The sequence below is a fragment of the Hemicordylus capensis genome, chromosome 3, assembly GCF_027244095.1.
Source record: "Hemicordylus capensis ecotype Gifberg chromosome 3, rHemCap1.1.pri, whole genome shotgun sequence".
Taxonomy (NCBI): domain Eukaryota; kingdom Metazoa; phylum Chordata; class Lepidosauria; order Squamata; family Cordylidae; genus Hemicordylus; species Hemicordylus capensis.
Genome location: NC_069659.1, coordinates 84,066,874 through 84,092,697, shown reverse-complemented (window position 1 = coordinate 84,092,697; position 25,824 = coordinate 84,066,874). Strand labels below are relative to the sequence as shown.

Genomic DNA, 25,824 nt, shown 5'->3' with positions numbered 1-25,824 from the left:
GACATACTGTTGAAGATATCTGTCACAAGCCTTAGCCCTTCAACACTTGGGTGACAGAAGTGAATTACCTAGCAACTTTCTAATAGAATCTCTGCTACAAAATCAATACAGTTGACAGGGTTGCGAATTGTAGTTGCAGTGGAAATATATGCATTAATTGCATTTACCTTGGCACTCCAGAGTTCCATACTACAAACTGGTTGTTTAATTTCTACAGGTTATGACACACCTACGTGTGATATATGAACGCATGAACCAGTCTCTTTCCCTCCTCTACAATGTGCCGGCGGTTGCTGAGGAGATTCAGGATGAAGTTGGTGAGTTTTTTGTACTTCTTGCTTGAGGAATCTGCTTTTCTGGAAATAAGCTAATGTTCATGTCTCGAAAGGAAGGCTGGATTTAATTAAAGCTGTGGAGAAGCCACTGCCAGTCTGTGTAGACCAGGGATTCTCAACGTTGGGTCCCCTCTTAGAGGCTGGTAAGAAATAAGACCAGAAGGGAAGCTCCATATTAAAATGTTGATAAAGTGTGGGAGGAGAAATAAAGTCTGTAAAATATATTTTGTTAATAACATACCACCATATGGAAAGAGAAATACAACATTTTATCTAAATAGTAGGCCATTCTAAATAATGTGGTTTCTATAAAAAGAGGTTGGATGTTGTTATATTTCCCCCCAAAGCATGTAAAATTTTTAGTACTGTATTATAACCTGCCTTCTGGCTACTGGCCAGAAAGGTGGTATGTAATTAAATAAAAGGTTAATAATACATGTGTATGACTTCTGTAAACTGGGGTCTAATCCTACATGGTCAAATAGTAGGCAGTTGTTAGTGCTTGTTATGTGAAAGAGTTTTTCATTTTTAAAATGCAGCAGAATAGCCAAGGACATTGCCTTACCTCAGGGTAGCTAATCATTCTGAAGAACTGAAAATAGGGAACACAATGGTGTTTAATGAATGCCTGAGACATACAAAAATCTTATGCATATTTCAGTATGGCAGAACTATTATGAACATCTGCCTTGCATCTGGTTGCTGGGTGCTTTTGCCTCAGTAGATGCTAGGTTTTTGTTCCATTACCCAGTTCTTTGTACAATTTGAATGCATTTCTACCGATCCAGACTGAATCTTCATTTCTTCAACTTACAAAACTTTGTTCTGACAGATAGTTTACTCAATCAGTTTTCTTCTTTGTAGCAGTCTTTTAGATATTTAAACTATGTGTTTAAATGTGTCCCCTTTATCTATCTATCCATCTATCTATCTACCTATCTATCATATTTTTATGCCACCTGATATGTAAATCTCTAGGTGGTGTACAAACCCCAACATTAAAATCACAGGTTCAAAACTATGAAATAAAAAATAAAACACGATAAAAACAATATAAAACAAATTATTAAAATTTTAATTAAAAGCTTGTGAAAACAGGAAAGTCTTGAGGGTCTTCCTGAAAACAAACAGAGAAGGAGATGCTCTTAGTTCAGCAGGGAGCATATTCCAAAGCCCTGGGGCAGCCACAGAGAAAGCCCGGTCCTGAGTCGCCACCAAACGAGCTGTTGGCAACTGCAACTGGATCTCACCAGAAGATCCTAAAAGGTGAGCAGGTGCATGACAGAGGAGGCGCTCTCTTAAATAGCCTAGTCCCAAGCTGTTAAGGACTTTATAGGTAATAACCAGCACTTATTTATGGAAACATATTGGCAACCAGAGCAGTTCTTTCAAAACTGGTTTTATACAGTCCCTTCATGTTGTTCCAGAGACGAATCTGGCTGCCGCATTCTGTACCGATTGTAGTTTCTGGACTACGTACAAAGGCAGCCCCACATAGAGTGCATTACAGTAGTCAAGTCTGGAAGTTACCAGCTTATGTACCACTGTTTTAAGGACATTCACTTCTAGAAATGGATGTAGCTGATGAATCAGCCGAAGCTGATAAAAAGCGCTCCTGGCTACTGCCTCAGCGTAAGAAACCAGGGAAAGCTTTGGGTCCAGGAGCACTCCCAGGCTACGTACCTAATCTTTCAGGGGGAGTGTAATCCCATCCAGAACAGGCAGATGTAAACCATCTCTCAGGTCCTGACCCCTACAGTCAGTACTTCCATCTTATTTGGATTCAGCTTCAGTTTGTCATCCCTCATTCAGCCCATTACCACCTCCAAGCAGGCATTTAGGGAAGATATGCCATTTCCTGATGAGGTTGACATGGAAAAGTAAATCTGGGTGTCATCAGCATATTGATAAAACCCAGCACCAAACCTCCCGATGACCTCTCCCAGCGTTTTCATGTCGATGTTAAAGAGCATTGGAGACAGTGTGGAGTCTTGTGGAACTCCATACTTCAGTTCTCGCTTTGCCGAGCAACAGTCTCCAAGCAACACCATCTGGAATCTACCAGAGAGGTAGGAGCGGAAACACTGTAAAACAGTGCCACCCAATCCCAACCCCCTCCGGTGATCCAGAAGGATACCATGGTCGATGGTATCGAAAGCCGCAGAGGGATCCAAGAGGATCAGCTGAGTCACACTCCCTCTGTTGATAGCCAATTGGAGATCATCCATCATGCTGACCAAGGCAGTCTCAACCCCATAGCCCACACAAAGCCAGTTTGAAATGGGTCTAGATAATCTGCATCATCTAAAACTGTCTGGAGTTGAGAGCCCACCACCCGCTCACCTTGCCCACCCATGGAAGGTTAGAAACAGGTCTATAATTAGCCAACTCCGAGGGATCCAGTGGTTTCTTCAAAAGTGGTCAGATAATAGCCTCCTTAAGACAAGGAGGCATCCTGCCCTCCCTCAGAGACGCATTTATAATATTTACCAGACCCTCTCTGATAATATAATTATCAGATGAGATAAGACAAGTTGGGCAAGGGTCAAGAGAACAAGTTGTAGGGCACACAGTCTGAAGCAGTCCGTCCACTTCCTCAGGAATCACAAACTGAAAATGATCCAATCTAATCCCATAAGAGGAGTTGCTGGGCACCTCCACAGTAGACTCTGCAATAACCATGGAAACCAGTTCAGCTCGAATACGAGAAATTTTATCCACAAAATAGTTGTTTAAAATGTCATAGCAATGAGGGGCTACATACTAGCCCCCTCACAACCCTAGACAACTCAGCTGGACGTGAGTTTGCGGAAGCAATGTAAACAGAAAAGAACTGCTTCTTTGCCACCTGCACTGCCAGAGCATAGATCTTTAAATGTGCTGTGTATTTTACCCGATCAGACTCGTGCGGAGTCTTCCTCCACTTGCGCTCTAGTCATCTACCTCACTGCTTCAGCTCCCATAACTCATCCGAATACCACGAGGCTGTCTTTAAAGCAGGTCGGAGAGGACACTTCGGAGCAATTGTGTCTACTGTTCTTATGAGTTCATTATTCCATGTTTGCACCATAGCATCAACAGTATCACTAGCAGAGCCAACCCTAAACTCTTCCAAGGCTTCTTGGAATTCTACTGGGCCAACCTAATAGGTCCTTCACCCCTACAGAGGTGGGCCGAGGCTGTAACTTCTACCTTAACCAGATGGTGATCTGTCCATGACAGAGGGGAGATAACATGAGTCCCCACCCACTGAACACCACACTGATCAGAGCAAAAGACTAAATTGAGCGTGTGACCAGCATCATGTGTCGGTCCAGAGACCAATTGAGATAGGCCCACAGTCATCCTCGCCTCTATGAACTCTTGGGCCGCTCCTGACAACCTGGTCCCAAAATGAACATCGAAGTCCCCCAACAACAACAACCTGGGCCACTCCAATGCCAACTCAGAGACCAGGTCCGTCAGTTCATTTAGGGACTCCACTGGACAGTGGAGTGATCGGTACACCAGCAGAAGTCCCATTTTATCCCTGGTGTACTTAGGTACACACATTCAATATAGGCCAAATCCCTGACAAGGATCCTGGTAAGGGAGATGATGTTCTTATAGACTACAGCTACCCCATCCACATCCTCTCACCTGCTCCATCATAGAGTAACCCTCTGGGAGAAGCTGGGACCAACCCGGACCACTAGCCTCTCCCAACCAGGTCTCAGTAATACATACCAAGTCAGCTCCTTCATCCATTATCAAGTCATGCATTACTTCAGATTTATTGTGAACCAACCTGGCATTACAGAGTAATAAGGTGAGGTTCTGTGAGTGGTTGGCATTGCTCTCCAAGGTCAAAGAGGTAGTAGGCCTGCTGGAAGGGGCAATAGCAGTTAAATTTCTAAATTCTCTTCCACTTTAACAACCCACTGGCCTACCAACGCCATATCTTCGTCGATTACCCACCACCACTGGTATAGCTGCCCCATGGTTATTCCCCACCTCCCCATCTCTGTTCAACACAAGACACATACCTGTATCAAGCCTAACTAAAAACTAAACAGCAATGAGGTGAGCGGGGCTCTTCTTTCCAATGATCCAAAAATGTTGGCCCCAGCCCTCAGTCCCACCCCCGAAGGCTGCCACCAAAGGCCAGCCCCCTTTGGCAGCTGGCTTCGGCAGCCGCCTGAGGCAAGCTGTGCCTCTGGCTAGCCCTGGTCCCTATTTAAGCCACAAACCCCAGACCCCACCTCTCACGTGGGCTTCTGGAACCTGGCAGCTGGAACATCCCCCACACAGCTGAAGCTTGTCAGGGCACTCAGACCATGGCTGTAGCAACAGCATCAGGATCAGCAGGAGATGGTATTCTGCTACTCAAGGTCCGAGTGAGGGAGGGCCAGCTCTGCAGACTTCCCAGCCCAAGCAGGCTGGGAACTTCTGCTGTTAAAAGAGAAGACCTTGGCCTCCCAACTAGCCCTCTGCTCACTGCCTCTGGCTAGCCCTGGTCCTTAAAGTACTATCAAGAAATGAATTAATCCTTTCAAAAGAGTTGATTTTTTAAAAAGTTTATTGGAATGCTGATAAGCTTAAAGCTCTAGTATGCCAAATCTGTGTTCCCTGAGATGATTAATGTCTCTGCTCTTTGGAATTTACCTAAATTTATTCAAAAAGGTTTCCAATACAAATGCAGTTATCTGTGCAGGACTAAAATAATAAAAATTCCATGCAGACCTGGAATGCTAGTCTGTCTTAAAGTGCTTTGGTAATTCCTTTTTTTGGGGGGGTGGGGTGAGGCCAATTCATTTAGAAATGTTGAGTCAATAAAAGAGGAGACTAATACCCTGACATGAGCCTATTCTCACAAACCATTCATCTGGAAAAGATTTTGCTTGGAGTTGAGAGTTCAAGTAGCAAAGAAAGCTCAGCAAAAACCTCTGGAAAATGAAGAGGAGTTTGTTGTATTTTAGGCATCTCCTCAAAACTGGATTGGAATCGGGGGCAAGGATCCTGAAGTATTGCACTGTCAAGCACTTTCAGCAATTCTAATATTTGTCCGACCTGTTGGTTACGCTTATATCTGAAAAACCGAGGGGCGTTAGACTCCCCTCCTGCTGCTGCCACACATAAATATACGAATATGATGAATATGTATATGCCGCTTAGTTCCCAAAATGATTTACATAGATAAATAAAGATGGATCCCTGTCCCCAAAGGGTTCACAATCTAAAAAAGAAATAAGATAAACACCAGCAACAGCCACTGGAAAAATGCTGTGCTGGGGATGGATAGGGCCAGTTGCTCTCCCCCTACTAATTAAAGATAATCACCACTTTTAAAAGGTGCCTCTTAGCTCATTTAGCAAACATATCTGAAAAACTGAGGGGTGTTATTATTTCTTGTTTACACAGTCAGACAGGTGTTATTGACTGGTTTGTTTTATCCAGACATCGAGTCCTTCCCAAGGACCTGGGATGCCAGAATTTTATTGTCAATGTTGTTGCTGTTGTTATTATAGATATGGTCGCAGAATATCAGCTGTCTGTTCCCAGTAAAGATGCTTTTTGTAATTGGCTGATGGTGATTTCTGTGGCCCCTATAGTGTTGAGGTGCTCTTCAAGGTCTTTTGGAACTGCACCCAGGGCGCCAATTACCACTGGGATTATTTTGGTCTTTTTCTGCCACAGCCTTTCAATTTCAATTTGTAGATCTTTGTATTTGGTGATTTTTTTCTATTTCTTTTCCTCCTATTCTGCTATCCCCTGGTATTGCTATGTCGATTATTTTGACTTGTTTTTCTTTCTTCTCAACTACAGTTATATCTGGTGTATTGTGTGGCAGATGTTTGTCTGTTTGTAGTCGGAAGTCCCATAATATTTTTTAAATCTTCATTTTCTTCAACTTTTTCAATTTTATGGTCCCACCAGTTTTTGGCTACAGGTAGCTTGTATTTTTTGCAGATGTTCCAGTGTATCATCCCTGCTACCTTGTCATCCCTTTGTTTGTAGTCAGTCTGTGCTATCTTCTTACAACAGCTGATCAGGTGGTCCACTGTTTCATCTGCTTCTTTACAAAGGCGGCACTTGCTGTTTGTTGTGGATTTTTCGACTTTGGCTCTTATTGCATTTGTTCTTAGTGCCAGTTCTTTTGCAGCCAGTATTAAACCCTCTGTTTCTTTCTTCAAGTTGCCATTGTTAAGCCATTGCCAGGTTTTGGTGATGTCTGATTTTCCACTTATATTGTGTAAATATTGACCATGCAGGGGCTTATTTCTCCATTTTTCTGCTCGGTTCTTGACTTGTTCTTTCTTGTAGGCCTGCTTTCTTTCATTGGTGTTGAATAGTTTCTCGTTATTGACCATTTGAAGTGCATCTTCTTCACTGTCCCTTATATATTCTTCAAGGCCTCTTTTCTCCTCCTCTACTGTTTGATGGACTTGCAGCATTCCTCTTCCACCTGAGCTGCGAGGAAGGTAGAGCCTATCTACATCACTGCGGGGGTGCAGAGCATGATTGGTGGTCATGATTTTCCTGGTCTTACGATCTAGCGTCTCTAGCTCTGCCTGGGTCCAGTCTATTATTCCTGCAGTGTATCTGATAACAGGTATAGCCCAGGTGTTTATGGCTTGTATGATGTTCCCGCCATTGAGTTTGGACTTGAGGATTTTTGTGACTCTCCTGATGTATTCACTTCCAATTTTTCTTTTAATTTCAGTGTGTGTGATGTTATCAGCCTGGAGAATGCCCAAGTATTTGTAAGGTTCTTTCTCTTCCAGGTTCTTGATCTTGCTTCCATTGGGCAGTTCTATTCCTTCTGTTTTTGTTATTTTCTCTCTGTTCATTATTAATGCAGCACACTTGTCTAGTCCAAACTCCATTGCTATATCGCTACTGAATATACGGACAGTGTTTAGCAGTGATTTGATTTCTGACTGGGACTTTCCATACAACTTCAGATCGTCCATGTACAACAGATGGTTGATTTTACTGGATGTTTTAGAGGTTTGGTATCCGAGGCTTGTTTTGTTTAGTATTTGTGAAAGTGCAGTCATGGTGATTACAAATAACAGAGGGGATAGTGAGTCCCCTTGGAAAATGCCTCTTCTAATGCTAACCTGTCCAAGTGCCTCGCCATTGATTGTTAACTGTGTACTCCACCTGCTCATTGCTTTTTTAATAAATATCTGAATGTTTTTTCTGACACCAGTTGTTTCTAAACATTTTAGTATCCATGTGTGAGGCAATGAATCGAAGGTTTTCTTGTAGTCCATCCATGCAACACTTAGATTTGTTTTTCTTCTCTTGCAGTTTTCTAAAATCATTTTGTCAATCAGCAGCTGGTCTTTTGTGCCTCTGGTGTTTGGGCAATTTCCTTTCTGTTCAACTGGAAGCTGTTTGTTAGTTAATAAGTGTTGCATCACTTCATCTGCTATTATTCCAGTTAATAATTTGAACATGGTTGGCAAGAAGGTTATCGGTCTATAATTACTTGGAACTGCACCTTTTGCTGGGTCTTTCATAATGAGATGAGTTTTCCCAGTTGTTAGCCATTGTTCAATATCACCGCCTTTCATAATGTGATTGAACTGTTTTGATAGTTGTTTATGAAGGCTTGTTAGGTGTTTAAGCCAGAAGCCATGCAGTTCATCGTCACCTGGCACAGTCCAATTTTTAATTTTCTTTGCTCTTTCACTTATTAATTCTGGTGTTATTATTAGATCTTGCATTTGTTGGTTACTTTTTTTGACCTCTTTCATCCAGCCTGCTTTTTATTATAATCTATTGGATTGTCCCATAATTTCCGCCAGAATTGCAGTTTCTTCTTTATTTGGTGTTTCTACATTTCTTGCAGTTTCTCCTTCTATGCTTTGGTAGAAACATCTATGATTCGACTGGAATTGGAGATTCTGCCTGTGTTGTATAATTCTGGCTTCATATCTGCTAATCTTCTTTGACACTGCTGTTATTTGCTGCTTTATTATTTCCAGGACTTCTCTAATTTTCCTTGTATCTAGGTGGTATTTTTGGATCAGATACTGTTTGGTGTTTTCATTCTTCAGCTTCTTGTCTTTCATATCTTTCAATTTACTAGCATCTGATCTAAGCCTGGAAATTTTATTTTCTAATCGAATCTTCCATTTAGGTGATGTACTGCTTTCTTTTTTGACAGGTCCACTGATCTTATATCCGAGCTCTTGTGTTGTTATTGTTGCTGCACTGTACATTAGTTGGTTTGTTTCTTGCAAATGATTGGTTGTTATTTCTGCAAGTGCAGCATTGACATCTTTTAATGCCTGAGCAAGTTGTTTTTTGGCAACTGTTTTTAGAGCGGGAAGTCGAACCCTGGTGGTTGTTTGGTTCATGTGCTCAGTTATTTTTTGCTTTAGTTCTTGTTGCTTTTCTGTTAAACGGCATTTGGGTTTTTGAGGTGAAGGCAAAGGGGAGGTTGCCTGGTTTAGATTTTGAAACAGTTCAGCAACGGTGGTATCCTCTGTTTCCAACACCACCTCCATCTGCGCCTGAGCAACTGCTTCAGTTGGTGGTAATTCTTCTTCGGTTATTTATTATTATTATTATTATTATTATTAACATTTATATCCTGCTCTTCCTCCAAGGAGTCCAGAGTGGTGTACCACATACTTAAGTTTCTCCTCACAACAACCCTGTGAAGTAGGTTAGGCTGAGAGAGAAGTGACTGGTCCAGAGTCACCCAGCTAGTTTCATGGCTGAATGGGGATTTGAACTCGGCTCTCCCCGGTCCTAGTCCAGCATTCTAACCACTACACCACGCTGGCTCTCATTAGACTTCCCTCCTACTGCTACCATACATAAATATGCTACATATAAGTCCTGTTTAGACAATATGCTGTACGAGTATACACTTGTACCTGTGTTCATTTTAAAAATGAACCTGGATACAGGTCCTTAATATACATGGAACAGATAGGAAGTGTACTATGTTCAGCATAATGTGTGAATGATTTGTACATATGTACAGTGGAAATTCATTGTACAAGTGTTGAACATAACATGTGAATGGGCCTATTGTAGATACACAAACAAACAAGTAGATGTGGAAAATGTGACTACCCATAATATTCATCACAAGATCAAAGTTCTGTCTACTAAGAACTCTGGCCTCGATCCCACCAAATGATGGAGAAGGCTGAAGTGGGTAGAAACCCCCTGTCCCTACTTTTCCTTAGGTGTTGAGAGGGGGACAATTAAGTGATTTTATTGCCAGAGGCCATTTCAGTAGGGCACTATAGTGGAAAGGCTGCAGTCCAATATTAAACCAGTTTCTTTGTGAGTCTGGTTAGGAGGAGATTTGTCTTTAGCTCAGCGTTTAAGATTTTAATGTGACTCATTTGTGAGATGATAAGGTTCGTGAGGAAAATTTGGTGAATCTAAATAAGATCATTGGGAGAAAATGCCAAATAACCTTGAGGATTTGCTGAGTAAAGTGGATTTTAATAGAATAGTGAAAAGGTTAGTGCCTTTCTCTGGAGCTGGAGAAAAGTGGAGCTGGAGAAAAGAGAAGATTAAAAATACTTGCCCCAATTTGGAGATCCATGTGCAGGAAAGCTGAGAGTTCAAGAAGCAAAGAGAGCTCAGCAAAAGCCTATTCTCCTCCTAACCAGACTCACAAAGAAACTGGTTTACTATCGGACCGCAGCCTTTCCACTACAGTGCCCTACTGAAATGGCCTCTTACCTAGTGTTTCTATATGCATTTTTACTCCTGGAGTAGTGTTGTGTTTCTGCTAGAGCACATCTTAACACTTGGAACACTTAAAATCTGGTTGTCTGGTGATCTCTGTAGGCAGGTGCATGAGTGAAAGTATAATGCTCAATATTTAGGGATTTTTAAATAAAGAAAATGGGAAAGGTGGTTTTAATTATGAGAATGGAACAAACCTACTTCCTGAAATCAGGAAGCTGCATTGGTATCTGACATTCTAGGAAGCATCTTAAATGAGTCATTTACAAAATTAAAAGCTTATCTTTAACTAAGATACGCAAAAGCACTTGCAGCTGAGAAAATGACAAGAACTTAATTATGCCATAGTTCAGATCAGGTGCACTTATTGCTCATCTCAGCTTATCACTAAACGGATGTAAAACAACTCTTTCCTTTGGTGTTCTAGTTGATGGAATTGTGTTCTTTGGCTTCTTCCTGCTTTCTTTCATTGCTTAGCTACCTACATAATGAAATGTCAGACAGATATGTTGGCTTGCTAAATATGCACGTACTGCAGCATCTGCGCCATTTAGAAATGAGTGGCGTGCTGATGTTGACACTAAATGAATACATGCTGCTGGTGTTGGCCAGCCCTGAGGTCATTGAATGCCAGTGAGAAATTGGATCCTGCTCTGTGTTTCTTGTGGCAAAGCTGGATGATGCAGAGACAAGTGAGTTGCCCAGGAGGGTTTGTCTGCCTTTGTCAATGCTGGTGATAATCATAGAACATTGAGGCAACACATGCTACAGTTCATATTGGGTCACACTTGTGGTTGACGATCCACACAGCTGACGGGCATCATTCACTGATAGTTGTTTGCCCTGTGGATGCACTGTCTGCCCTGTGGATTGGCAGGAGGAAGAATTACAATAGCAGTATCTAAATGATGGAGAAGAAGATTGTTGTTTGCATAGTACTGAATCATGCTGTTTATAAGATGTGTTTGAAGCAAAGCAAAGGGGATGGGGAATATTACAAAGAAGTGTAGAGCACAGGAACTACAGCCCTATCCCATGTATAAGCAGACACATGCAGGTGTCTGCTTATACATGCTTGTTTCAATTATGGAGGGGGTGTGGGGGTGTTTTGTGTGCTTTTGCTGCAGTAGTAGATCCGGCTGTTTCTTGGTTTCATGAAATAATTTTAAAACAATTTCTGTGTGTTCTCTATTGCAATAAACCCACAAACCGAGCTTCCATTATCAAGTAATTATTACTCATGCCGTTGCTTTCAACAATGTTCTTTTCTGGTTTTTTCTTTTCTTTTTCAGATGAACTGCTTCAAAAAGAGCAAAACTATTCAGATGATGTCTTGGCAAATATGATCAGCGAGCCCAGAATCAGCTATGGAAATGATGCCCTTATGCCTTCATTGGCAGAAACTAAAACTACAGTTGAACTCCTTCCAGTAGATGGGGAATTCAGTCTAGATGACCTTCAGCCTTGGCATCCCTTTGCGGTTGATTCAGTCCCAGCCAATACTGAAAATGAAGGTAATATAAGATGACGGAATAGTGTTTTGGATGGAGATGGTGTACAGTGGTAGCTGGATTCATTATAAAAATGTCTTGACCTCTCTGACTAAAGCAAGAAATTGTTCATTCTGAATGGTGAAAGGACTGCTGCCATGGCTTGCCTTCCTTTTGTAGAGCAGTAACTCGTGGGTAGACTACAGCCATTGAGATGCACACTAACTCTCCAAGGTGAAGTTCATGTACTGCCTTTACCAGAGAAGGAGTCGAAATTGAAGTGAGATGCCTGACCTTGCTCAAAAATTAATGTGGGTGACATGTCAGAGTTAGGTACAACTTGAAATAATAAGCACCTAATTAAAAGGGGTGCTTTGAGCTGTTAATGGGCAAGTGCTGGTGCCTCTCTCAAAGTGAAACTTCAGAGAATATGGACACATCTGACTAGATTATTATCAGATGCCTTTGATAACTGGCAATATCAGTCCTTTCCCCCAAAGAAATACTTTTAAATGGCTTTTCGAATAACTACTTGGAAAGCATTGTGGCCTTCACTGAACTTGCCATATTTGCAGTTTCCTCATTTTAATATAATTAGATAGAAACAGTTAGATTTCACTTCATCAATACTACTGTTAGTTCTGATTTTATTTTGCTCTAAGAAGTTGCTCAACATAAACACAGGGAGAATAACCTTTATTTATTATATGATGATTATTTGTTGTTACCAAAGCTAACAGTTATCTGAATGTATAGTTATATTTGTATTAATTAGATTCTTCTAAAAAGCACATATCTTTTCTGAATTCATTATTAAAAGGTTCCTTGTTGTCTTTCTGGGGCACATTCTAAAAGCTTATTTGCACTACATGTGTCTCTATGTATTCAAAAGCATGCTCATCCATTATAAAGATTGGGCATTTCTTGAACTGAATTGTAGAATCTGAAATAAATAATTTTGTGTGCAACAAACAAATGGCACAGTCACCTAGGAGATTCTCCTTTTTAGGAGTCAGTGAAATGTAATAGAAGTTGTGTGATAGTTCAGCTGTGCTATGTGCAGCTTCCATTCATTTTGATGGAATTCATTCTCCTAGATGTGTCAATTATGAGACTTTTGGGTCAAATAACAAAACATATGGCCAGTACTGACAAATTGCTCCACTTAGGAACTTGCGCTTGATAGTATGGGATTATGGCTTCAATATGCAATTGTCTAATGCAGATAAAGCATTAATCTCCAAATAATATTTAATATGCTGAATCCTATAACAAGTTTTCTTAGTCTAGAGGAGACTCTTATCTCAACTTCCTCAAAAGCTTGTCACGTTTTACCTTTCAGTATTTCTGGCATGCACGTGTCCCAGTGCCAGTTTTAGAGATGTTATTGTTTCAAGTCTTGGAAAAAACCTGGTTATTTTATATGGCCCATAAATGTGTGTTTGCTGTTTAAATAAGCAAGCATCCTAAATGTAGGATGCTTCTTTGGGGCTTCTTCACACAATTGGTTTTTTTTAGATTTCTCTGTAAGACGTGTTAAGCATATGCCCCCCAAAATGTGTGAATTTGACAAAGATGTGCTTGCAAACGAGTATATTGTGCACTTCACTTGTCAAGGAATCATGGTTGGCTGCAGCTCTCTGCTGAGTGTACACTTTGGCAAACCTGAGCTTGACTCGTTGCAATGTATGCAATAGCCCTTAGTGCATTCTTCCAATGGAAGCTTAAAGTACATTCCTGACTACTGCAAATGTGGGCTTTATCTTGGTGAATACCGTGTCTTCTACTCTAGCATGGAAAGTGGTGACCTAAGGACCAAGTCATGTGTCCACATTTTGAGCTTGTTTCAGTCTGTGCAGCTGAGGGATGTACTGCATGGAATGAATGAATGAGTGTGTAGTGAACTCACTACTAGAAACGTAGATCATTGGTGTGCATGCTGGTAGCTGGGTGAGACTTCCCGTGTAGATTGTCACGTGCATGCTTGCAATTTCCTTTTTTTCTTCTTCCCCTTTTTGGTCATTCTTTTGGAGAACCTATTTGCAATATCCAGCATGCAAAGATCTGTGTTGGCAGTACCCTTCTGTACCTGATGCTTTGGATAAATCAATGCAGTCATCCAATATGGAGCTTAAGACTTTAATCTTGTAAACATTTACTTGGTAGCAAGTACTATTGAACTTAGTGGCACTTATTCTGAATTGACAGTCATAAGAATGGCTTGAGCATTCTAACACCCCAACACTATTTAAAACCGTAGTAGTTTCAGAATATCACACCTTCAGCACATACAAGTCTGCTTTTTCCAGACAAATAAAAAATTGAAAAATATTAGTTATTTGGATATAGCTTTGGAAAGAAAAAGAAAAAAGAATAGGTGTCTGGAAATAATCGCATGTTGAACTACATTTTCCATATATTTTATACTGAAATGTCTGGAAATAGTTCCAGACATTTCAGGTCATTATCCTGTTTTGTTTCAGGTTTTACAAAATATGATACATAAGATAGACAAAGGAACAGAACTATTTGCATGCTTACACATTTCCTTTATCAAATATAACTGTATTTTAATGTATATTCCAACTTTGATTGGAACATATCCAACTATGCTATCCAACTTTGATTGGATAGCAGCCAGCTGTTAAAAATAATTTAAGACCCAGTCAATTTTAAAATAATTACAATTCTTTTATATGCCTAAATATTATATATCAATTCAAAATAAAGTTATTCTGATTCCAAAATACATCTAGCCTAGAACATGCACAAACGAGAATTCCTATTTACAACCTCTTGACAATCCAATCTGGTGCACAGAAGGTACTGCTAACAAGGTACTCATGGCTGATATTAAGATTTATCCAGACTCAGTTTTCTGCATGAACTGCTATAATCCACACTGCATCTTGTCATCTGTCACTGTTTATGCTCTACTTTCTGAGGATTTTGAAGCAAAATTGTGTATCTATTATTAAAGTGGTATAAATTTTTGCACAATTGCTCTGTCCCACTATGGTCATTGTCCTACTGTCCTTTCATGAGAACCTGCCTTGGGTAGCAGTGTCACATGCTGGTTTGCACTACTTCAGTCAAGTACACATTCACCACTCTGAATGTGGCTCATCAGCCATACTGTGGCTTGCCAAGTTCCCCCCTTGCTCCCACAAACAGCAAAAACTCAGGTATCTTGAGCCCATGATTGGCTGTTACCACATGTGGCTTATGAGGTGTTTTCAGCTTGGTGAATCATAAGCTGTGCAGGCCTGACCTATACAACTTGTTAATGTTATCTGCTCATTTCTTTCAGGAGAAAACATCACAGTCACAACTGTTATAGCTATTGTACAATCCTCACCAAATGCCGTTTTCGCTTCCAGTGGGGGTGGGGAGGGGCAGGACAATTGCACAAATTCATTGTTGTGTTTTTAAAATGGTGGGAAACAACAACAATGTTCATATGTACCAGAAATAAACAAATGCCAGAACTTTGAGGACCAAACATGAGAATTAATGCTTTCCATCTGGTGTGGAGGCACTGGCCAACATCCAAACTAATGTCACACTGCCAAAGACTGTTTTCTGTTGTGCAAATGGAGCTGATTTTCGCCTATCCCTCCTCCCCTCTGAAAATATGCCCCTGAGGGTTGTAGAATCCTCAGGGACATATTTTTGGGATGCACAGGTGGCTGCAAAGGGAAGGGGGCATAGCTGAAAATAGTGTCTTCGCAAGCATGATGTTAGTCTTGATGTCTGTCACTATTTGGGAAGATGTACAATGTTAGAAGTTATAATTCTAGACACTGCTCTGAATCATTCAGTATTTACTTGCAAATATTGCTAGAGAGGATATGAGCAGAGTTATACTCAAAAATATATAAAATCATTAAATCTGTGTTAGTGTCTGCCTTCACTTATATGTCATCTATATGCTGTTGATTTCAGGTAGTCATGCCACAAATTACTATTTAGGATCAGTGGTGATAAAAATTCTAGGGGGTTGCTATTAAGTTCCTAAGTAAGATTACAGTATTTCATATCACTGCTTTATCCATATTGCTCTCTGGATTTTTGTTTAGTTGTTAGCTTACATTTATCCTTTTTAATTTATAGATTTTATGATGTAGAGTGCTTGACTTTTCATAAAAATCACTGAGGAAAGATTATCTTTTTCCACCCAAATTGTGACTGGGTTGACTATGTGAAGCTTACTCTCAGAGAAACCCCTAGAGAGACAGGATTATCAGTAGTGATGGGAGGCTCTGATTGTCCTTTTTTGGAATTTCCTCAAACAAAAGTAAATGAGGCAGGGTCTCGAATATCATCATGGGTAGGTTCAGAAGGTAGGATTTAATACAAATCTGTGAGACTTTTAAAAATCTCATATGTTTCTAGACTTGGAAGCACTTTATTCTCAAATATCATGACCTTTAGAATAACTTTTTTTAATCTGACAGTAACTAAAGCATACATCAGATATTTTGACCAAACCAAGCAGCTATGCTCTGAATTAGTGGTCTACTAAAAGTATCATTTAATCAATTAGCTTCCTAAGGTAAAATGTAAACATCAAGTTTTTAATATTTCGATACCACACAATGTCTACTCTCCTAAACCTCCTTAGATGGCAGCCTAGACATGGTCTCATACGCAGGGTTGGTTGTCTATCCAATAAAGGCACCAGTGTCAGTTTTGCATCCTAAGTGGTAGAGATGAGGTACTCAACTTTTCCTCCTCCCCCGGTAGTTTGCCAACTACCTGGGGTGGGACGATGTCACAGCTGGGGAGGACGATGTCACCCGGATTTCACCAGGATCTGCCCTAAGGTGGATCTCCCCTGAATGGAGCAGGTTATAAATTGGCATCCCATTAGGTTAGGGGGTGGATTTAGTAGGAAGAACTTCCTGTTCACTTAGGAAGAAGTGCTATTGCACTTTTTTATATGTCCCTACCACAAAATGGTACTGTTAACACATGCTATGAAGCTGCAGCAAGTTAGCTACACACTTGCAAACAAGTGATGCCACAAGAGTAAACATCTAGTTGTTCTAGTAAGAACTAATCTGCCTACTTTCCTTTCACTATCCCTACAACTGGACTAAATTTCGTTCAAATCGAGGTTCACAAGTTAAATCTCTTGCGCCTCAAATGTTCACGTGTCCACATCTTGGATCAGGGAGGATGACATCATTACAGACTGCACCATTGAGGTGTCCTTGTGTGATACTCACTACAACTGTACAAAATTTTGTTCAAATTGGTCAGACAGTCCACAAGTTAGTGCACTTGTGCCTCAGTAGTTCACATGTCCGCCATCTTGGATCGAGGTGGATAACATCATCACAAATTACACCATTGGAGCATCCATATGTGTCCCTACAGCTGTAGCAAATTTGGTTCATGTTGGTCCAGGCGTTGCGAAGTTGATGGGAGTGGGGGGGGGGACACACGGACACATGAAATGCCGGGTGATCTCATACGCCTACTGGAAAGTAAGCTAAAAAGCTAATGAAGTGAATGCAGAACTCCAGATTAAAGAAGCAGATGAGCCTAACCACAGACTATAGGGGCAAGCATAATACATACATAAGCAGCTTTGTACTGAGGAATTGAGCATCTTTACAATTTAGCAGACATTCTATATAGAGCCCATTTTAGATATTCCACAGGGAAACAGGGGAGTCCACACATTCCATGAACGTTAGAATGTTGGTGTTAGTTTCTGATCCCAGTATACCAATGTCCCAGAAGTCATGGTATGAATGTTCTGGAAAATTATGAATTTGATACCTGGAATATTATGAATCGGATACCTGTTTTGATACCCAGAATACATTATCTGATTTGACATGTTTGTTTGGATTCTATATCTACTAAACAAAACTTTTAAAAATTGCATCCAGTATTAATTTTTTGTGTTGTGTAAATATATCAAAAGTTTTACTAATAGCCACAAGTATTTGAACTAAAATTTGATTAGGAAAAAATTCACTAAATCACATGTATTATGAAATAATACATGCAGAAAAATTCAGAACTTTGTATGGAATTTTTTTTTATTGGAATACTATGTAAAAATGTACAGACAATACACAATAGCATATGCTTACTGTATTTATTTTAAAAAATTATTACTGTCATTGACATACTAATTTTAGCATATTTAAAAACTGTGCATGATATGCCCTTATTATCCATCTGCCTGCTTCAGCAGTCTCTCACTTAGCAGATTGGGACTCCACTTTGACATTAGGACTTCCTGTAGAAGCATTTAGACTACCTCCTAGTTCCAGTTCAGACAGAGGCAAATCTTACTCAGAATTGCTTGAACCACATTCTTTTTTGCCAAAAGGATAGTTCCCCAGTGAGTTTATGGGAAAGGTCAACTTACCACACTTCATCCTCTTCACTAATTGTGCTTGTGACTGATTCTCCAGCACCAAGAGTTTTTGAGAAGCTTTTGGGAGCAAGCAGTGTATTCATTAGTCTATTCCTATTGTTTGCTTTGATTGAGCTGGAAGCTGCACACACACTCCTGTGCTCGCTCTCAATCTCTCTCTCTCTCTCTCTCTTACACACACACACACACACACACACACTCCCTCTCTCTCCAGGGGCGTATCTAGGGAAAAGAGCGCCTAGGGCAAGCACTGAAATTGCACCCCTGTCCAAACAGCATATACGTATATGGACAGGATGCATGCATTTTAAACACCAAATCTGGTCTTGTATTCTGAACCTTTCCTGAACTTAGATGTAGAAGGTATCTGTCTAGCTCAAGGTGGACAAGTATGTGTGCATGGTCCTCTAAATATGATTTAATTTGGAAAGAGAGAGAAATGGTCATTGTACCCTGGACAAAAGGATGCTTGTGGCTTCAAGTGGATCATGAAAGCAAAAAAACCAGCCTCTGTCCTGCTTTCCAAATAGCATCATCGCACATGAAAAGAAGCGGCTGTCCAGGGGCGTAGCACACAACTTAACATACTCCCATCCCACATATTTCCCCTCCCCCACTTCCGGCTCTAAAGGATCCAGTATTTAAGCAACTGAATTTTTAAAGATGTACAAGACTCTCTGTGCAGATATACATCAAAATAATTAACCCATTTTACAGCACTGCCATACACACACATATACATATGGGTTAGACACAGCATCTGAGGTATTATATTACCTATAATTTAATATGTGTGGACCCCAGAAACTGCAGGCAAGTGAGAGGTGCTTTGGGAGAGCTACCTTTCTGTCCCCACCTCTCCTCTTCTTCAGCCCCCTCCTCTGTTTATGTTTTAGCAAGGAAATCCAAAAATCACAAGCATCTTCTACATAGTCACTTTGAGTTCTATGGCATGGCAGCAGATGTTGGCCACACAACTTCTTGGCTGATACATAGATTTAATTCCTCTCTAGGCATTCCTCAATATAGAAATCACATCAACATCTTTTTAATCAAAGAAAACCTTAAGGAAGATCTTGCAGATCAGCACCAAAATTAAACATCTACACAGGAGAAATTCTACTGTTGCTCATTAACATGCATTTTACAACCACCAAACACGCAATGCTATGCAGAACACAGACATGATCTAGTTCCCACCCAAAAGACTTGCAGTTCTATCTGCAACCCCTCAAAGTCATAAAGGCATGAAAGAATTGCAGTGTTGCACACCTGAATGCCTGGTTTGGCTTCTCTCTGCCATCCCACCCCCATTTCTAGCATGCAACAGCAAATGAAGGCAGGGGACACGAAGGGGAAGGCGCTGATTCTGAATGCATCTGTGCACACAGTGCCTTGATATTGCCACCCAGAACAAAACTCATTCCACACAGAGATGAAAAAAACTAGAGGGACCACTCCCCCCCAGCCCCCCCCCAGCTTGTTCCAGTACTGCCACCACCCCATTCCTGAACGTTAAAGGAGAGGAAAATGATGTTCTTTCAACTATAACATGAGAACTTCTTTCCCCAAGGTATCACACATGGATCGGGTTGCAGCAGAGTAAGTTCCCAAACAAAACAGGAAACCATGGGGCATGTCTGGCTCTAATTTCCCCCTACCCTTTTTTTCCACCCCACTCATATTCAGAATCAATTTTTCTTCCTCTTGTCTAGCATTCAGGAATGGGGTCAGGGTGCTTAAAGAAACCAGTTCAGCAGGGATGCAGCAAAAGAATTCCTGCCTCTTTTGCTTGCAATCAGATGCATTTTTACTGGAGCTGAGGAGGTTCCAACTTCACACACATTTACCTGGGAGTTAGCCCCACAGACCATAGTTGGATTTTCTTTTGAGTAAATACACACACACACACACACACACACACACACACACACACACACACACAGGAGTCAAGTTCAAGTCCCCTTGAAGTGAATGGGACCTACTTTAGAGTAAATATGCTGCAGCTTCAACTGCAAGAAAAAGAAGCAGATCTCCCACCCAGATCCACCCCTGCGCTTCCTCTCGCGCAACGTCGTTTAAGTTTTTCTTTATTACAATCCCCTTTCTTCTTCCCCCCACCCCATTGCCACCCCCAACCTTCTCACTACACACATCCATCACCATGGCTAGAAAGCAGAGCAGTGGGGGAGGAAGGAAATAATCTATATTATGTTTACCTCTCTCTGCTTCCCCTAAATGGTCTGCTTTCCAGTAAAAGAAAACAGTTCACTTTCCACGCTGAAGGTGGGAGAAGCGAGGAATCTTGATGCCTCTGAACCTATGCTAGGACGTGAAAACATTCCAAAGATATGAAAGTTACTGGGAAGTTAACCATGCCCTCCCTCTCTGAGTGTGGCTTCTCAGCTGTTGCTCCAACGTTCTAGGGATGGAATCTCAAGCACCACAAAGTTCTAACCACTGCTGCCAATGCAAAAAAAGGGGGGGGGGGCTTTATCCTCTGAACTGTGGTAGTTTTTAGTTCCGATTCCTCATTCCCCTCCCACACAGGGGGTTGCTTCTGTATTTTACTCTCAAGGAAAGATTGTTTTGTTTTTGTTTTACTAAGTGATGAATGAGTTGCCACTGTGAAGCAAAAGGAGTCAAAGCACGTCCTCCCTCTCGCTCCTGGTGAGTGGTGACACAATATTATAGTGGTGGCAGGGAGGCTCCCCCTGCCACTATAATATTGTCACCAGGAGCGAAGGAGGATGTCCTTTTGCTTCAGTGGTGACTCATTCATCACTTAGTAATACAAATTAAAACTATCTTTCCTTGAGTCAGTGTAAAATACAGAAGCAACCCCTGTGGGGTCTTTAAGTGAGCAGAGATCCATTGCAGAAGAAGGAAAAGTACAAAGATACACTCCCCCACTTTACCTGTGCAGTGAAAATGCTCTCTCTGGCGGTAACTCCCGCTCTTCATGTAGAGCTTTTGCTTCAGCTACAAGAAGAAGCAACCCATGAAACCGGAAGCCCCAGACTTTGAATAGACTGGATCTTCTTGATTACCAAAGAGAACAATGGGCTTCGTGGGGATTTCTGTCATAAGGTACTCCCAGATTTCTGGTTGGTTTTGCTGCAGTCAGCAGCAGGCAAATATGACACTTACTGGAATTGGTTTCTTGAGGCGCTGGGCAGTGGAAACGCCGGAGCAGAACGAAACCGAAACAAGCCATTCAACAAGTCTGTGCTGAGCTAAACTGCCTGGTTTAGCAATTTGGGGATATTCCTGTGCCCCCATGCACACCTAATCTTCCATTAATGTTTAAATTTTCAAAGAAAACATGCAACCCAAATCTTTGAGAACACAGGCGAAGGGAAGCAGAGCATGTGGGTTTTGTTTTGTGTTCATATGGGCGACAGCACAGCCGCACTTGAACGGACAGCATTTGCTGCTAGTCTCATGTGGTCATATAGGCATGCGGGGGCGGGCGCATGCTCTCTCCGCCAGCCATGGGAGCGCCCACCCACTGCCCCCACTGCTTCCACCCCCTCCGCTTGGAATTTGGGGGGGAATCGGAGGAAATTGGGGGGAGGCTTTTGTGGGGCATCGCGCTGCGCCCCCTTCCAGAGGTGCGCCTAAGGCACGTGCCCTGGCTGCCCTACCCTGGTTCCGCCTCTGTCCCTCTCTGTTGCCCTTTCTAGAGATAATTACCTGGGTGGGGCGGAGTTTAATTACTGCTTTGAAACTGTCCAATTTGCTTGATATTCTATTGGTATCAGTTCAGTTTGTGGCATTATTTCATAAAATTGATTAGTATTTTTAGAAATGGAAAGTTTACTGCCCCATGTCACTGTCCAGGAGACCAACTCAAATGTCTGTCTTAACAGGAATTGAAATACATTTGTTCCTTTTTACAGACAAGAAAGAGAGAAGTACCTAGTCACAGGTTTTCCTCAGTGGTTTTTTTGTGGGTCAGACTACGGCATGCCTTTAAAAGGTTATATGGTGGTATTTGCAACATAAGCATCCTTCAGAAATGGTGGTGGTGGGTTGGTGGGGGATAAATGATAAGGGAGAAGCAGCTGTTAATTTGCTAAAAATTATATTGTCAGTTCTAAGCAAAAAAAAACCCACCAGGAATTGTTTTGGGCAAACACTGAAGCTGTATACCCCGGCTGTGGAACATTTGGAACTTGGTTCTTGAAAGCTACTACAAATACCCACAAATGGATTGACACATCAGTTGCATATATCTGTTTGAAATAGTTCCTGTTTATTTCTGATTTGTTTCTAGAAATAATTTAAAGCAGATATTTTCCAGCTGTTGCTTGTATAACTTTGTTTATGGCATATAACTTTCCTGCACTGTCCCAAGCAAAAACCATAGGCGACTTATTTTTGAAGCTTTTGTTTATTTTTTTTATTTGCTCTTTTTCTTTCCTTTGTTTATTTCTTTGCCTGCATATGCCCAGTTGAGCCAGTTGATGCCCGCCCAGCTGCAGACAGAGGACTCACCACACGACCAGGTATATAATTTGCATGGCTTTTACCTAACCTGTGTTCACCCTGCATGTCTGTGATTGGCTTGAGCTGAATGGATCACCTTTTCTTTGTTATATTCCTCTGCTGAGCTGTTGTGCTTTCTCAGACATGATTAAACAAACAGTAACTTCCTGCCGATATTTGAACAAAGTCATCTTGCTTAAACATTCCCGCCTGACCTGGAAGCAAATTATCTTCACCATGAATACGGTGGAGTTTAAAAGTGGAGTGGTTGGATTATTTATAAAGTTGTGTTCTCATTTAGCACATAAATTTGCTCATAATTTGAATGTTAGGGTGTGTGCATTTAGAAGTCTGTGTGTGTCTGTATGAAATATTATGTTATGCATGCAAAATTAGTATTTTGGTTTTTGGAAATTAAATGTTTAATACAGCAGGTGTGTAGGCTTCTGTGCTCTGAGAAGAGCCAAGCAATTATAATTATAATAATTTAGAGGACTTCCAGGGTATTTCCTTTGGAAATTCAATATGTGCATTTGTAAATGCTGTCTGTTTTGAGTCCAATAGGCAAAATAGTTGGCTAACATATAACAACAAATCTAAGGAATGTGTCCTCTATTGAAGATGCTTTATTTCATTTACTTCAAATCATTTCTAGTGTGTTTTTCTGTTGAAACAAACATTCACAGTAGCTTTCAAAATAAATATAGCAAAACTAAATAAAACTATGATGAGCAGTAATTTCAAGAGAATTTTTTAAACATTACATTTAAAGCACTTTAAAATTCTTGGGAGAACAGAAAGGTATTTGCCTGGTGCTGAAAAGGTATGTGCCAGGCAAGGATTCCTTGAATGGGAATCCCCAAATGGGAATGCCACAAGTGGGAAGGCCTGTTTACCAGTTGCTACCTGCCACATCTCTGAAGGCAGGGGCACTTGGAGGAGGGCCTCCAAAAATAACCTCAGTGCACAGGTAGGATGGTGGGTATTCCTCAAGGTCTCAAATCAGGTAGGGCTTTTAAGGTGTAAGCATCAGCATTTAGAATTATGCTTGGAAATGGACAAGCAGCTTTCAAAGCACCAGCATCCTCACACGTTAATCAGTCCTGAATTTAGAGCATGGATGATTGTGACTAGGCTCTTTGTCCAGAAGTTGCTGCAGCTGGCGTATCGGACTCAGCTGGTAGAAGGTGCTCTGTGCCACAGAAGCTAGTTATGCTTCTAAATCAGGCATCCCCAAACTGCGGCCCTCCAGATGTTGCTGAACTACAACTTCCAGCATACCCAGCCACAAAAAAATTGTGTCTAGGGATGCTGGGAGTTGTAGTTCAGCAACATCTGGAGGGCTGCAGTTTGGGGATGCCTGTTCTAAATAAAGCTGGATCTAGAAGCACCTCCAAACTGCAAATCTGATCCTTTAGAAAGACGTGCAATCTAGAGCTGGCTGAATGCCACTTCAGACAAATCAGCAAACCCGGAACCTCTGTCTTATCCAACCCATTACCAATTCCAGGCCCAGAGAATTAACAGCGCTGCACTCCCTCTGTCCCCCTTCAGAGTGGCTCTGAATCAGGTGGCTGATTTTACTTCAGAGCGCTTAACAAAATAGCACAGAATGCTACCAAGGACACCTTTATATCCTCTTTGGGACCAAGTTCAAGTAATTCACAAATTATTTTTGAAAAGCTCTATGGGTGACCCTCCAAAGATATGGTCGGGGGTGGGGGGGAGTATTGTTTGTTTACCACCATTACCACCACAGAATAGTGGCGATAGAATATTTTTGTTCTTGGTTTTATTTGCAGTGAGTGTCACTCCACTTGTATTCTAGCATCTTTCTGCCTATTTCATCAGGCTCTCCACTGTTTGAGAGTGTCAACTGCCCAGGTCCTCTGTGTATTCCACAGAGTGACTAGAGTTTCAACAAGAGTGTCTACCATTTGGCCTTGGCAAGTCAGCTGGCCGTTACAGGGGAAATTGAATAGCTGTTTCTCCTTCTGGCTGTCCTATCAGCTCTCAGGCCTCAGTGAGTTTTTCCAACCACCCTCAAAACCTGTCCTTGCTCCTTTGCAATGCCAGGTTGGTTCAAAATAAAATAATCCATGATTATTTTAATTATGGGAATAATCCATGATTTGATAATAGATGAAAGAGCCAACTTGGCTTGTATAACTGAGACCTGGTTGGGGGAGACTAGTGGCCCAGTATGGGCTTAGCTCCTCCCTACTGGGTACTCAGAAGGCTGTGATCCATCGGAGTAACATCTCCCTTACCAGGATCTCTGTGAGACAATTGGAACATATTGAGTGTATGTATCTTGACCTGCAACTCGGGATAGATTGGGGATTCTATTGGTGTACCGAGCACCCTGTTGCCCAAAGGAGTCCCTAACTGAGCTGACAGAGCTGGTCGCAGAGCTAGTGTTGTAGTCAGCCAGGCTTTTGGTGTTGGTGACTTCACTTCGGGGTTGGCTTGTCTGGTGCAGCTCAGGAGTTCATAGTGGCCATGACAACTATGGGTCTATCCCAAACTGGTCACGGGGCCAACACAAACTGCTGATAACACCCTTGATTTGGTCTTTTGCTCAGATCAGGGTGGTGTTCTGTGGGTGGAGACTCCTAGACTGTGTCCATTGTCATGGACAGATCACCATCTGGTTAAGGTTGGTTTCATGGCCACAACCGACCTCTTCAGGGGTGCAGGACCTATTAGGATGGTCTGCCCAAGAAGGCTGTTGGATCCTATAGGGTTCCAAGAGGAGGATTTTAGGGTTGATTCTGTAGGTGATTCTGTTAATACTCTGGTGGAGACCTGGAATAGGGAGCTTACAAGGCAGTAGACACTATCGCCCCTAAGTATCTTCTCCACTCTGCTTCGAAATTAGCTCCATGTTATGCTGAACAGCTACAGGAGCTGAAGCAGCAAGGGAGAAGACTGGAGTATAACTGGAGGAAGACTCTACTTTAATACGATAAGAGAATGCATGAAGCCCATTTGAAGGCTTATTCAGTGGTAATACGTGCAGCAAAGAAGCATTTCTATTCTACATGTATTGTGTCCGCAAGTTCCACTGTTATCCAGTGGAGTTGTTCAGAGTTGTGAGGGGATTGACTCAGGTTCTCTTTTCTCTGAACATAGATTTGGATTTTTCGTTATCCAGCTGTGATGCTTTTAACAATTTTTTTGTGGATAAAGCCTCTCGCATTCGAACTGACTTGAACTCCACAGTTATGGCAGGGTCAACTGCAGAGGTGTCCAGTATCTCCTCTGGTTCAATTAGAATGGATCAGTTTCAGTTTGTGACTCCTGAGGATGTGGACAAACTCCTCGTAGGTGCTTGGCCTACCACTTGTCCTTTGGATCTTTGCCCAACGTGGCTTATAACATCTAACAGGGAGGTTGT

At 41.5% G+C, this 25,824-nt stretch overlaps 1 protein-coding gene across 4 annotated transcripts in view; it reads left to right on the top strand.

The window, feature by feature from the left end:
- APP (amyloid beta precursor protein) overlaps positions 1–25,824 on the top strand; it is a 286,207-nt gene that overhangs the window by 230,473 nt on the left and 29,910 nt on the right. For 2 of the 4 annotated variants that reach the window (XM_053307485.1, XM_053307487.1), the window contains 3 exons: positions 218–317; positions 11,336–11,557; positions 22,391–22,444. In XM_053307485.1, coding sequence (XP_053163460.1) covers positions 218–317; positions 11,336–11,557; positions 22,391–22,444 — 376 coding nt within the window. The remainder of the gene's footprint in view (positions 1–217; positions 318–11,335; positions 11,558–22,390; positions 22,445–25,824) is intronic. The other 2 variants (XM_053307486.1, XM_053307488.1) reach the window with 1 other exon arrangement.